The sequence below is a fragment of the Falco punctatus genome (genome assembly GCF_963210335.1).
Source record: "Falco punctatus genome assembly, chromosome: 8".
Lineage (NCBI taxonomy): Eukaryota > Metazoa > Chordata > Aves > Falconiformes > Falconidae > Falco > Falco punctatus.
In genome coordinates, this window is record NC_137588.1 from 5983500 (window position 1) to 5997041 (window position 13542).

A 13542-nucleotide genomic window follows, 5' to 3' on the forward strand; every position below is an offset into this window, starting at 1 on the left:
TGAACATGTGTTTGGTTGGTTGCTCAAATCAGGGAAACAGGATAATATCACATTATCCCATAACATCATGTGTTGCTTTTGTGGTTACAAAAAGGTTGGAAAATGCTACAGTTAATGTTGACATTGGGAAGTTTCTCAGTCAGACCCGACATACAAACCCTCATATGGAAAATGTGCAGCTATAACATTGCTGTTTGAGATTTGCATATTTGTGTATTCCTGCTACTCACTAATATATTCTGTGCATTTCTAGGCAGCGTATGAAATACATACCTAAGAACATGAGACACAATTATAAAAGATGCTGAAGGTATCTTAATTTCATGTGCTAGGATGTATAAACATTTCCTTGCTCGTGCCTCTCCTTGTTTCTAAGACACATATAAGGCTGAAGCAACACCAAAGACTTGCCCTCCTTTTTTAATAACAAAATAAAAATAAATTTCCCTTTCCACACCCAATAGTGAGGATGTCTTTGATACTGTCCTTCCTTGCCCCTTTCACTTACCAAAGGGTTAATTGTCACATGTGCCTCTTGCGGTGGGTAGGGATGAGCTGCAGCATTTGTTCATCTTTGTTCATCGGACTGTGCATCAGCGCATCCTGCGGTTTGAGGAACGGGCCTCAGCTGGGTGAAGAGAGCGTGAGGCAGCGCGGGGGTAACCCTCCTTTCAGGAATACACCGCTGCCTCCTGAGGAGGGGGTGAAGGGGGTGCAGCAGAGCAGGCTGCAAGTGGTGGACTGTAGGTGTGTGCATGGCATCTCTTCTAGCTGTGGCTCTCAGCATGGGGACCCTCTTCAGTGTGGTCCAGCGGCGCTGTAAGCGGAGGAGGACGAAACGATCGGAGCGGAAAGGTAGTGTTTTAATTGCTGTGTGCTTGAAACAAAGTACTGGGGGGAGGAGTCATAAACGTGGAAGTTTTCAGATGAGGTCTGAAGCTTCGTTGTTAAGTGGAACTTCAGTGTTTTCAGTTTGGATTTGTAAGAAATTTTTAAGAAATATTTTGAATAGGATCCTTCAGCATCTCCCAGTGTTTTATTTCACTTAACTTTCAAAGTTTGGAAGGAGACTACTTTTTAACAAATACGAAACGTCTTTAAAACTGCAGCTTTCTGACTTTTACTCTCTTCTTATATGAGACTTCTGTCTGTCACGTTATGCTTTTTGCATAGATGCCATTCTCTTAACATAAAACATTGGGTAGCCGATAAATTTTCCTTTCAAGATACCTTGTTTTTCCTTAACAATGAGGATAAACTAAGAGAGCTGTAAAGAGTCCTTCACAACTTTTTTGTGTGCAGTGAATACACAGAATATTCAAACAAAAGAAATGAAAGTTCTGTTTGTCTTTGTACTCAGGCAGCACTTACTTGCTATAGCCAACATTTAGTTAAAAGTCTTTCAGCTAGCCTCTTGGGGAAATAAAAGCAAACACTGCTGTGTTGGGTAGTACATTTTTAAGTATGCATGGTGTTCTTCCAATCTTTGGAAGTACTCTATGGGAAGTGGAGACTTCAAAACCAGGAGAAGGTTAAAAGTGAAAATTTACTACTTTTTCATGACTCCATTTAAATTAGCATACATTTAGGTGTTGTTTTCCTGTTTGATATGCCTGGCATGTAATGCATTTAAAAAAGGAAAGTTTTTTGCAGTACTGCTTGTAGTCTAAATGTTACAGGGTGTGCTGCTATGCAGAATCACTTGGCTTTGGCGAGCATCATCAGCTAAACAGATGGACTTTGAAAGCAAAAATCCCCTCTACTACACCAGCATAGTACAGTTGAAACCTGATTTTATTTTAGCAGTGTACCTGAGAGAAAATAGTTCATGCAGCCAAGGAGCTGGCTTTCTCCACAGTCTTATTCCACATGTAACATGCTGCACATACACTGGTCTGAATCAGTTAACTAATATTTATGCCAGTTTATAAATCTCTGAGCAGCAGTTAAGCTTTTTCCTTTATTCTTACAAAATAATTTTTTTATCTAGTGCTCTCAGAAAGTGTTCCTTTAGTTGCGCCAATATCTCAGAGCAGGTTTTTAGGAAAAAAAATTTGAGGTTTTACTCACACCTGCTGTCCGAGGCAAATGTGCAGGTTCAGTGGAGTCCTTCTGGGAGCTGTCCTTGCTCAGATGCCACTGATATTTACCCAGCCTCGATGCTGAAGCAGTGCAGGGACTTAGTGCCCGTAGGACCTGAGAGGTTTCTGGACATCTGTTGCTAAATGGATTATTTACAGGCAGCAAATGAGTTTATTACTGCAGTTTTGTTGCAATATGAAAGCTGCTTGAATAAAAGTTTGGAAGGTCAAAGAAGTCAAAAATGCTGTTCCTTCTTCAAAGTGAAATGATAACTGAGTTATTAATGATTTCAGAAGTAACCAAGCATGCCTCGGCAAGAGAGGAAGCTCTGTTCTGTAGTGAGCAGCCTGGGTTCAGAGTCCTTTTTCTGAAAAAAATCTATCCCCAGTTTCTGAAAGCATATGTGGGTCCTCTTTTATATGGAAGGGCTTTTAAAATTTTTTTGTTACCTAATCCTGTAGCTCTGGAAGCCAGATAGAAAAAAAATAATTTAAAAATCCATGGACTACAGTGGGAGCAAGTTTGGAAGATTAGTCTCCCATTTAATATATGTACAGTAAGTGCTGAGAAGTTCATTCTCTCTGCCCCAGCTAAGTACTGTCTCCTACACATTATACATACTGTTTGAATATTGTTTGCTAGGAAAAGTAGAAGTTATTTGGACTTCGTTAGTAAGTATATGTAACTCATTCTCTTCAAAGTATTTTTGACTTTAAAGGGGGTGGGTGTTAGAAGTTAGTTGTTCTTGCTGTAGTGATGTGCTTGGAATAGGGGAATTGTAGTGAAAAGTACACAGCTTCCCACCGGGGGTGCTCTGAGAGAGACTTCAAGTGTACTTTACTCCTTAATTTAGGTGTCAAAGTAAAATCCTAGCCTTTGTAGGACAGTTTTAGAGTAGGGTCAAGTTGGGTCAGTCCAGATCAGTTGAGCAGTTGTTTATCAAGCAAAGGGAGGAATCTGTGGATGCTTGTGTGGAGTCCATGAACCAAGAATCTCTATCTGTTAGTATACTAAAGTATTATATATATGTTAGTAGTTCTTTTTCTAGCTCTTCCCTGCCTGGGAAGATGGTGTGTACACAGCTTTGTATGCAGTGGGAATGCACATTGTTGAGTTGAACTGGAGCAATGGGATCATGTAGGTGGCACAATCCAACCTGATATGCTGTCTTGAACCCTTTCCACTTCATGCAGGGCAAGTTTCAGTGCCTGCAGCACAACATCTAGGGGACCGAAGCGCAGGCTTACTCGCCTGGGGTCTGTGCTATGTGACTTCTGTGAAAGAGAAGGCCAGCGAGGAGAGCAACACAGGAGCAATCCGCTGTTGCAGTCCTGGATGCTGGAGGAAAGTGCCAAGCACTGCTAACTTCACTGAAGTGTATTTTTTTATAAGGAAAGGATTGGGAAAAAAGGTGGCCATTCAGTGTAGACTGAGAATATGTTTAGCCAAACACTTAAACGCATATAGTTAAACCTTAAAAGGACACTTCATTAGAAAATGTGGACAGACAGCTTAGTGTCATTTGGCTACATTATTTATTACTCTAGCATTGTATCTCTTACGTGCCTTACAGCTTCTCTGCCAACTGTCCTTCTTCCTGGCTGTTTATCTTTATTGATGCTTCCAAAATCTGTTTAGCACACTTACTTAAATTACAAAAAGAAAAAAAAAAAAGAAAGAAAAATTAGCATAAATTTCAGTTTTTTACAAACTTCAGTAATGCCACCAACAGTTTACATTAATTTATACAAATATTGATGCAACTGGAGTTCCTGTTTACCTATGCTTTTAGCAGAGAGGAGCTTTCTTTTCCATTGCTTTGGGCTGGAGGGACAGGATGCTCAGCTGTGGGGATGCGGGGCTGAGCCCACAATGATAACCCAGCTCCTCAGGAGGGTTTACTCCTGGTGTGGCAGTGTGAGGCCGCTGTACAGTGTTTCTCACTTCTGGCTTGGCTTGGGCAGCTCAGTGATCACCTCCATAGTAATTCAAGCAGGAATTGTCCAAGTTTTTTGTCCTTGAGCACGCAGTGGTGATGCAGGAGTAACTGGAGCCAGTTTGATGTGCTAAATAAGGTGACAATTATTTACAAGTCCTGTTGATTACAGTCAACTAATTTCCTCTTGTTACAGGGGAGTTGTGCTGATGCTATATAATGCAAATGTGGCAGTACAGTAAAATGTTTCGCTAGCAGCTCTAGTACTTCAGTAAGAACATTGGTTACTTGGGATTTCGTTTGCCTTTTTTTTTCTGGGAGGAGGATAAAGTCTCTATACTGCGCTTCCAAAATAGTCACCGAGGCTAAAACAGAAGGAAAAATTAAGCCAGGTCTGAGCCTAACTAGCAAAGCATCAAGACTTGTGTTTAGAGTCAACAGCTGAATAAAGACTTATTTTAGTAAATACTTACGGTTTAAACAACATCTGAGTAACAGCACAGATCAAGGTGGCTGCTGTACTAGCTGCCCGGCTTGTGCTGCAGGCTTGGCTGCTCTCTCTCCAACTTCGGACAGCAGCAAATGTAAGTTTTGAAAACTGGGTGTGTTACAACAGTGGTGATGCTCCATCTGGGCTGTGAGCAATGAACACTGCTGGGCATCACGCTTCTGAGGGCAGTACATCAAAAGGAGAGCTAACCTCTTCCTATTTTTCTTCTAATTCAGGCTTGAACCGGATACTTGCATCAGCTGTCACTCTCCCAAGATCTCTCTGCCCAGGCACAGTGATAATTGCACTTGCCTCTGGTCACAGATAAAAATTTCCGAGCCACCTGCTCGCGGTTTTGATCTTTATTCAGTTATGTGTATGTGGTATGGACTTTTTAAAATTGATGTGAAGCTACCTGTGGTCTTTAAGAATACCTCAACTGCCTCAAGTCTTTAAAGTATGTTATTGCCTTGGGAGTGTTTTATTTTACTGTTTCATATGCATTGAAATAAATACATCTGAAAAGAATCTACTCAAAGAAGAAAATTATTTTTTTAACAACCTTCCCAGTCCTTTCATTATTGAACTAATTTATTTTCAAGGAAAATTTATCCTGAACTGATACTCACAAGCTTGGAAAACATAACATCTTTTGGAATACAGTACTTTTAGAAGCATCTCACCTTTTTTCAAACGTATTTGAAATACTTGCTTTTTCAACAATGAATATTCAATTAATAGTTCAAAAAATTATTAGTTATCACTTTAATTTTTTGGTCTTTGCTAATCAGTCCAAGGAAAGGTGTATTAAATCTTCACACTTGCTTCAGTTGCAGGTTTTAAAACCCCAAATGTGGTTAGTAAGTACATATAGTTTTATGTGATGTACTGTGTCCATGCATACAATATGTGGTACTGGCAGGGGTAGTTTGAAAACAAGCCAACATCCTTTTCCTGACTTCAGCACGGTGTACAACAGTCTGGAGACACTTGGAGATGCTGGAGTTTAATTCTGTTTCCAAAATGCTTTGGTCCATGCTTGGTTGTCATGAAATATGCATCATCAACAATGAAATAAAATACCGTTGCTTTCATGATAATGCATAAACCTTGTTTTTTGTAGCTCATTAAAAAAAAAAAAAAAAAGTCACCTTTCATAGAGACAATTTTTAATACATTTTTGGCACAGCTGGATTTTAAAGATATGTTGACTGTTGTATCTGAGCTGTGTATCTACACAGAATAAGTGTTGCTGCTTCTGTTACTGTAGAGAAATGTTTCCTCTTAACTGCTACACATAACTGTGCATAATATTGTCCATGATATACATAATAGATAACCTGGCTGGTGGTAATATTAGTATGCCAAGATTTTATAGCCTTATTGATAGTACAGAGCTAATTAGGATTGGAATCAGGCGTTCCCTATGGTAATAGGAAAGTAAATTTAAGCAGCTTTTATAGAGCAAATAAAAGTAGCCTGTTTAGCAAATGTTCTGCTTGAATTTCTTATCTCTTCAAGGAAAGAAGGCTTATGTGATTTACATGATCCTCTCCCCTCCGTCCATCTGCTTTAGTGAGGACAGTGACCAGGTGCAAGAGAGATGCCCAAGCTGACACTGCCACAGTGGAAGCATGGCATGCTTTGTCGTTAAAAATTGATGAGCCACGTGTTCCCAGGCCTTCTGGGGAGCTGGATCAGACTGGCATGTGATCCTGGCCTGATGGCAGCCTGCCTTGAGCTGTTGCATTTTTGCAGGGGGCCTGGCTGGCAGCAGAGGTCTTCTGGAATGTGTTGTGCTCATGTTCAGAGTGCGCACTTAGGACAACGTCTCATATTTTCTGAAGTGGTGTCTTTTTTCCAAAATCTGTTGCTTCCCAGCTGGGACTAGGGAAATCTCAACAGCTCAGTGTCTGTGGCTTTTCATTTGTGTAGCACTCCCAACAAAAAACAAAGTAAGATGCCTGGGCGTGCTGTCCTCCTTTCCTCCCGCTGCACCCCCAGGCACGCACATCCTACGTGAAAGCAGTTGTCTCCAAGCTGTAGGCGTTTCTTCTGACTTTCTCTGGAAAATAACTCTTTTCCCTTCCCAGTTCTTTCACTCATCCTTCATCAGTAAGTTTTTCGTTGGTTATTGCTGACACTTGTTTGCATCAATGCCAAGTACGCATTGCTGCTCTGGCCCCTGGCGACAGTGGGTCTAGGGACAGGCTGTATGGCAAGAAAAGCAGTAAAAAAAATACTTGCCAATGTTAAATAATACACACATTTGCAATTTCTTGTTCAGCATAACACACTAGCATAGCAACACAATCACCTGCAGTGAAAAGGCTGGTAATTCTTTCAGTATTAAGCAGTAGAGGCAGCTCAGTTGCCCCTTTCAGCACAGCAGGATGTATTTCAGTGTATGGATAAAATCCAGAGGCTGTTGAAGTTGGAAAGAAAGGGAACTCTGATCAGTTCCCACTTGGATGTTTGAAAGGCTTTTTTGACTCCTAAACTCTTATATAAACAAAGAGTGATTGAGGTGACTTTGTTTTACTCTGTGTAGTAAACCCCATCAGTTTATGGCAACTTTAGGTACTGGTTTGTTTGTTCCCCCACTATTGCACTGGGACAGATGCTGTTACAAGACAGGGACTCTGCTAGCCAGCCCGAAGTGAAGTAGCCAGGATTGTGGCTGCGGTAGCCTGTGGCTGGGATAAAACATCATGAGAAGCTCTGCATCACCCTCAGGTCATCCTGAGTATTTTAGCTCGGATGAGGAATAGCCCACCTAAAGTATGTCAGTGGTCCTCTGATGCTAAAGGGGTTTGCATTGGGGTTAGAGTTGTCTCATACTTTGTCAAATGACACATGAGAATGAGAATGGAACAACCATGATAAAGTCTGTTGGTTTTAGTGGCACAGGAGGAAATGCAAAGGGTATGCATTACATGGTGTCACAAGGGCAAGGTCAGCAATGTGACGTGGGCTCACAGACCTGCTCCTGAGTAGCAGTTTTTAGGACCCTTGGGCATTGCAGCAGGAGAAAGCTCTGGGGTAGGATTTGAGAGAATAATATTACAGTTCTCCAGGTCCTTCCAAGGAGCTCAATTCTGGTGTGGTAGCGCTCACATGAAAGGCTGGTGGTACGGTGGTGTGAAGTTCAAACTGGTCTTGCTGGGCTGGATGTTTTCTGTGGAGCTAAAGGGATGGAGGAAGGAGAGCAACCCCTTGCATAGAGGATGAGCGCATGTACGTGTAGCCAGGCTGGAAGCGATGGTCTAAGAAGCTCTTTGAATATGCGCACGTTGCTTGGAAAACAGGATTTGTTATGGACCAGCGGAGAGGTGGTAGTACACAAGGTGAATGATGTCAAGGGCATGGAAGAGAGATTACCACTCTGAAACCCACAGTTTACCTAAAGCTTTGATGCATGTAAGATAGAGTTTACATAGTCATTTTGTTACATAGTGTTTGGATTTTAAAAAAATAAATAAAAATATTGTGGAAATTCTGTCATTTGTTTTAGATGCTCCTGGGAGTCTTGGGAGAAGTAGTGTGTGTGGGTCAGGTATTTTAGCTTTGTGCCCCTTGAAATGTGCACTGCTAGTGACAAAGGGAGGAGTTTCACTGTTTGTCTTAGTTGTCATATATTTACAATCTGCTTGAGTTTGTGCTGTCTGGCTATTGGGGGATCTGAACAGCTTCATTGTGCTCAGAAGTGTGGTGGTTTTGCATCTTTTGTTACTACCTCTCCTCCCTGTTTGTGCAGAATCTTCTTAGCTACTTAAATCAGGGTCTTCCCCAGACAGGGTTGTGGAGTGAACAGGAATTGTCTTGTGTGAGCACAGACACTCGTTCAGGTCACAAACTGGGATGGTCATAAACATTTTGTGGTGGTGGTAGGAGATTCAGGATATCTGCAAGCATCTGAGCTTTGTTTTTGAAACTGTGAAATGGTGACAAATGTACATTTCTTTCTCATCCTACTATTAGAGGCATGGCATTAGTGTAATGATTGCTAAAGGCACATTTTACATTTTCATTAAGGGCTGCCTAGCTCCTGCTGTGAAAAGTAAGCTGTAAATATTGCAAAGAGTAGTGTGCTGAGGATTCGCTTAGCAGAGGATAAACAGATTTCATTGTTTTAAATTACTGAATAACAGTATTTAGCATGGATGTTAAAGTTGCAAACTTACACGTCTGTATGTGTATTTTAACATTATTGCTCATTTCTTAGTTTCTGATAGTTATTTTTGGACTACACGTTTATTGATGTTTCCAATATATGCATTTAGCATTTACATTTTACTCACCTATGTGCCAGTGGTTGCAGTTTTACAAAAACCTTTTTTTTTGAAGTGTCAGTTTCACTGGGCGAGTCATGCAGTGATCCTGTTCCTACATCATCTCCTGGCAGTTCATTGCTGAAGTTTGAGTGTGTTGATTAGTGGACTGATGGTTCAGCCAGCTGTTTGGACTACAGGGCTGGTCAGTGCTGCTTCTGCAGCTGCAGTGCTGGAGGACTGCATGTGCATTATCTGCATGGATACAATTGAGCAATTAGCTGTACTATTTGTTTCTGCATCCCTATGTATATTTCATTCTTGGATGGAAGTTTTTGTGTTCCTGGGTTTTTTTTCTTATGTTAACAAAGATAAAATGAAATTGACTTAAAAAAAGAGCAAAACAGAGCAATGTGTTTCATTATGTTTGGCATTTAGACCTGGGCTCTGGATTTGCACCATGCTTTTGCATGCTTTACGTGAAGCGTCTACTAAAATAATAAATAGGGGTGGAATGGCTAGTTTCTCTTTGCAAAACATGGTAATTATGTATTATGTACTCAGATTACTATAGTATGCAATCTGTGCATTAAGAACAACATCAGTACAGCATTCTGCCTTTCGTTTATTAGCTAAAGCTGACTACATTTTTAATATAGAGTGGGATTAGAGCTAGGTTTTCCCACAAGAGGTGGGAAGAGAGATGGAACAAATTCATTGTTACGGAGTAGGCATTTGGCTATGTTAAAATGAGTGTTGATTTTATTGTGTCAACCTCATCAAGTGACCATGTTGGTTTATGTGGTTCCTCTTCTTGATAACTTCTGACTTTGTTTTCCACCAGTGCTGACACTTTAAGAAGTCTCAAGGCATTGAAGTTCCTAAATATTTGACTTTGGCAGCTGGATGAGAGACACAGATGTGTGTCCTGACTGAGGGGACGGCAAATCATGATATAATAGAGCAAATACTGGAGTGCTGTGAATTGTGCCAGCCCATACAGCAGCGTGAAACCAAGTATCGTCTTTCATGCCACCTACCTTCCAGTGTTCCCACGTTTTGATGGCACAAAGAGCCTCAGCTTCTTACCTGGTTTTTCCCATTCCTTCCAGCTGCAGCCTCAACCCTTGTTTTCGTAAGGCGTTACCATTCCTGGCAGTATCCTCTTAAGACATCATCATGCCTCTCTTCTTCCTAGCCACAGCGCCCAGGTGTAATTACTGGTACCAGTAGTGAGGTACCAGTGGTGAGAATCAGTTCCTTCATCTGATCTGGTGTATGTGACCACAGCCTTGGCCTGAATTGGGTATCGCTTGTTCTGCCAAGTTCTTGGTATCCTGAACAATTACCTAAAAGCATCCATGCAGTTGTAAACTTTTAAGATACGTGCAGTGTAAGTAAACTATCCATAGGTAATTAGAATTGACACTGTCTATGGTAAAAGTAAACTAAGTAAAAGAGTGAAACTCTGCTGGGAGATAATTGTACTATTGGGAATTACAAAAGAAGGTTGAAGTTTCGCCCTGTGATTTCTGCGGACTATTCATAATAGTTTTGGAGTAGGATCAAAGATGCATGTAAAAATATGATTTCAATTTTAATGTGATCTGATTTAATCAGCGAAAGGAGTCAAAGTTTACAGATGTTACATGAGACTAGATGATCACAGAACGATTTTGCATTTGTACTGGACTTTACTCTCTTAAGGTACTTTCCAAATACTTAGTTGTGGTAAAAATCAGCAGAAAACGAATGCATTAATTTAAAAAAAAAATATTGCAGTGCAGAATGTAGAAAGCACAATGCTTAGTTGTTAATGTTTCAGAAAAGTTCAGAGGCAGATGCACACCATTCAACAGATTGGCAAGTACAAGACAAATTTCCATGGTTTGATACACTGCAGTGTAAGAATGCAAAGCCTGTTAATGCTCCATGACTTTTTCCTCACTGTAATAATGGATCTTTTGTTAAAAGTGTAAGCCTCTGCATGATTTTGGGGTTCAGTGCTCCCTTTTGGAGCACTCGTGGCATCATGAGATTGGAGCAGTTACCTAGAAAGCAACAGAAATGATGTACTTGATTAGTTTTCAGGAAAACCCAAACTGGAATAATAAAAAAACCAAACCACAAAACCCATTGCCCTAAAATTAGTGCTTTTGATCTGGCAAAAGCGTTGCCTTCTTTCAAACCAATTGCTAGGTAGGTGACATATTTTATATGTCACAGGCTTATATTCACCTTTAGATCCGACTCTCTTGAAATAGAAGTACCTGTGGTTAATAAAATCTGTTTTCCCACAGCCAGATAACCTGTATGTAGTATCATCTGAATGTTTCAGTTAATAAAATGCACATGTAGGAGAGAGGGTTACATTACTCACTCTGTTCTTCACCTGATACGGGGCTACATCTTTTGGTTGTTGATCCTCTCAGTTTTAGGAGGTATCTTGGGTCAGGATTTAACCAAACTGAACAGGTGTTCATCAGTTTCATGCTGGGTAGAAAAAGGCATCTTCAGTGTTCTGGTTGCTTGAATTGTCTGTGTGGTAACCTGCACAGTGGATTTGATGTTACTTTGGAGTTAAAAAACCCCCCACAACCCAAACCCCAGTAGTGAGATAAAGTATTGAGATAAACACATACTCTTTCAGATTAAAAAAAAATGTAGTTCATCATACAAACCCCCAGATTCTTGCAGACCTTGTTGAATCTGCATTTCTGCAGAGTGTACCTCAGCTACAGAAGTAGTCACTTTGGGGAGATACTATGTGAAAAATTAGCAAAACCCATGGACAGACCAAAGCAAAGCCAGTGCCAAGGCTGCTGCTTTAAAAGGAGATTTAATACTTTGTCTTGTAAGTTGTTACCTTAAAGCTTAAATATCCCTCTCTCTGTTTTCCAGACAGAAGCAGTCTCCGCCAGCCAAGAAACGAGCAAAAATCTTTCACAATGGATGTAGACGATGAAGAAAACATGAGTAAGATGTGTTTATTTACACAGTCATAAACTATGTAATGATTTCCAAAGGTGACTTTTTCTCATGAGCACAGGGATGACAGCGGAGAAACTTCGGAATCACAAATTAAAATTATTTCTTTGTGTGTTTTTAAAGCACAGTATAGAAGAGTGAACTGGAGCTTTTGCAGTAAAAGTGTTTTAAATACACGTGGTTATATGCTAGTCTCGTTATACCTTGTGTCTCATATTTTTCCTCCAACAACTGACTAACCAAACAAAATATCCCCCTGTTTTGAACGAGCAATGAAGAAGAGAGGGAGAATACTGCTTGTGCTGATGCCAGAGGTTAGGGACCATTCAGACGGGAAGGGTGAGACTGAGGAGGTGGAGTTGTAGTGTACAAAATAAATGAGGGAAAGCAGAAATGGAGGAAGGAGAAGCAAGAGGAGGAGCTAGAAGAGCTCCCCGCAGGTCTTGCATAGCTGATTATTCTCATTAAATGTTGATTGTTTCAACCCTGAGCTACTGAGTTATTGAATTGTGTTTACACACAAAAATAGCCAAATACAGTGATCATTTTGATGCATACACTGGCAAAGTGCTGCGAGGGTACTAACTCTGTGGTATAATTAGGATCTGATAACCTGTGGAGAAAAGTGTTTTCATTAACATATTATAAAAATATTTTTACTATTATTGGCCTTTCAAGTATCTTTTTTTTTTTTTTTATGAATGAGAGAAATGTTCTGTTGCTGCTATGCTGTTGTGCTGTGCCTGACTGTAAATAGTTGTATATGATATAATAACAAATGTGTTTGCTTCCCCTGAGTGGCAATGGCTAAACGGTGCATCTCTGGCAAAGCCAGCAAAGCCCAGCAGTGTAGGAGGCTTTGGAGCCAGGAGAGTTGTAGTTCAGTCTGAAGGAGTTACAGAACATTTTAATTGGGAGATAAAGAAGTCAGATCATTGTGCTTAAAAATTAGAAAACACTCAAACAACTTCACTCCTCCAAACCTCTCCCCACTCAAAAAAAAACCCCAACAACCCAAAAAAACCCAACCCTAAAAATATTATCTGGACTAGAATGCATCTTTTTTCTCTGACTGAAACTCAGAAATATGCTTGCTAACACTTTCTTTTTGTTGGTATAAAAGAAATTAACTTCAGATGGATTCTTTAGCTATTTCCAACTCCTTAAGGAGGACTTCAGAAAAGAAAGAGCTGTGTTTGGATAATTCACATAAGATAATTTCTTGGATAAAGCACCCCCTTATCTCAATAAGGAGTCTATCTGAGCATAAATAAAAGGTGCCTTCCTGAGCTGGAGAAAATATCATCTCTTTACAGGTGCATTCTATAAGTGTCCTTATGCCAAACATTCAGTTTTTGTCTGCTTCTGGGTTTTTTGGTGTGTGTTAGTGCATCAAAGTGGGAAACCATTCACTGAGCTTTTTGTCTTGTCGGGGGGCTGGCTCCATGGAGTTGTTGTAGGTTTGGGGTATGCATTTGTCTTACTGCAGTTGTCTTCTAGAAGTATGTTTTAGTGTCATCTGTACCATGTTTTTGAAAGGGAGCTACGGATAACAACTTGGAGATATATATATATCCAAGAAATAACTACTTGGATGAGCCCAGTTAATAGAAGGTGCAAGAAGACTTTCCTGCATCTGTAGGCCCACACAAACATCATGAATTTTAAAGTTAAATCATCGCATTTGTCAGGGAGAAATCAAAGTTAATATTCTTAAGTTCTTCACCTTGATTTGTGCAAAGTTTTTTTAAAAAAGTTTTTTGTCTTTCTGTATT

At 40.2% G+C, this 13542-nt stretch overlaps 2 protein-coding genes across 3 annotated transcripts in view; both read left to right on the plus strand.

Moving 5' to 3' along the window:
* LOC308068641 (uncharacterized protein) overlaps positions 1-5069 on the plus strand; it is a 46287-nt gene extending 41218 nt beyond the window's left edge. Inside the window, exon 4 of the mRNA XM_080399581.1 lies at positions 4745-5069. The gene's annotated coding sequence lies outside the window, so the exon portion shown is untranslated. The remainder of the gene's footprint in view (positions 1-4744) is intronic.
* ADARB1 (adenosine deaminase RNA specific B1) overlaps positions 797-13542 on the plus strand; it is a 53178-nt gene continuing 40432 nt past the window's right edge. Inside the window, exons 1-2 of one of the 2 annotated variants that reach the window (XM_080399577.1) lie at positions 797-855; positions 11681-11755. In XM_080399577.1, coding sequence (XP_080255703.1) covers positions 11728-11755 — 28 coding nt within the window. In that variant the 5' untranslated portion in view covers positions 797-855; positions 11681-11727. The remainder of the gene's footprint in view (positions 856-11680; positions 11756-13542) is intronic. The other variant, XM_080399578.1, reaches the window with a different exon arrangement.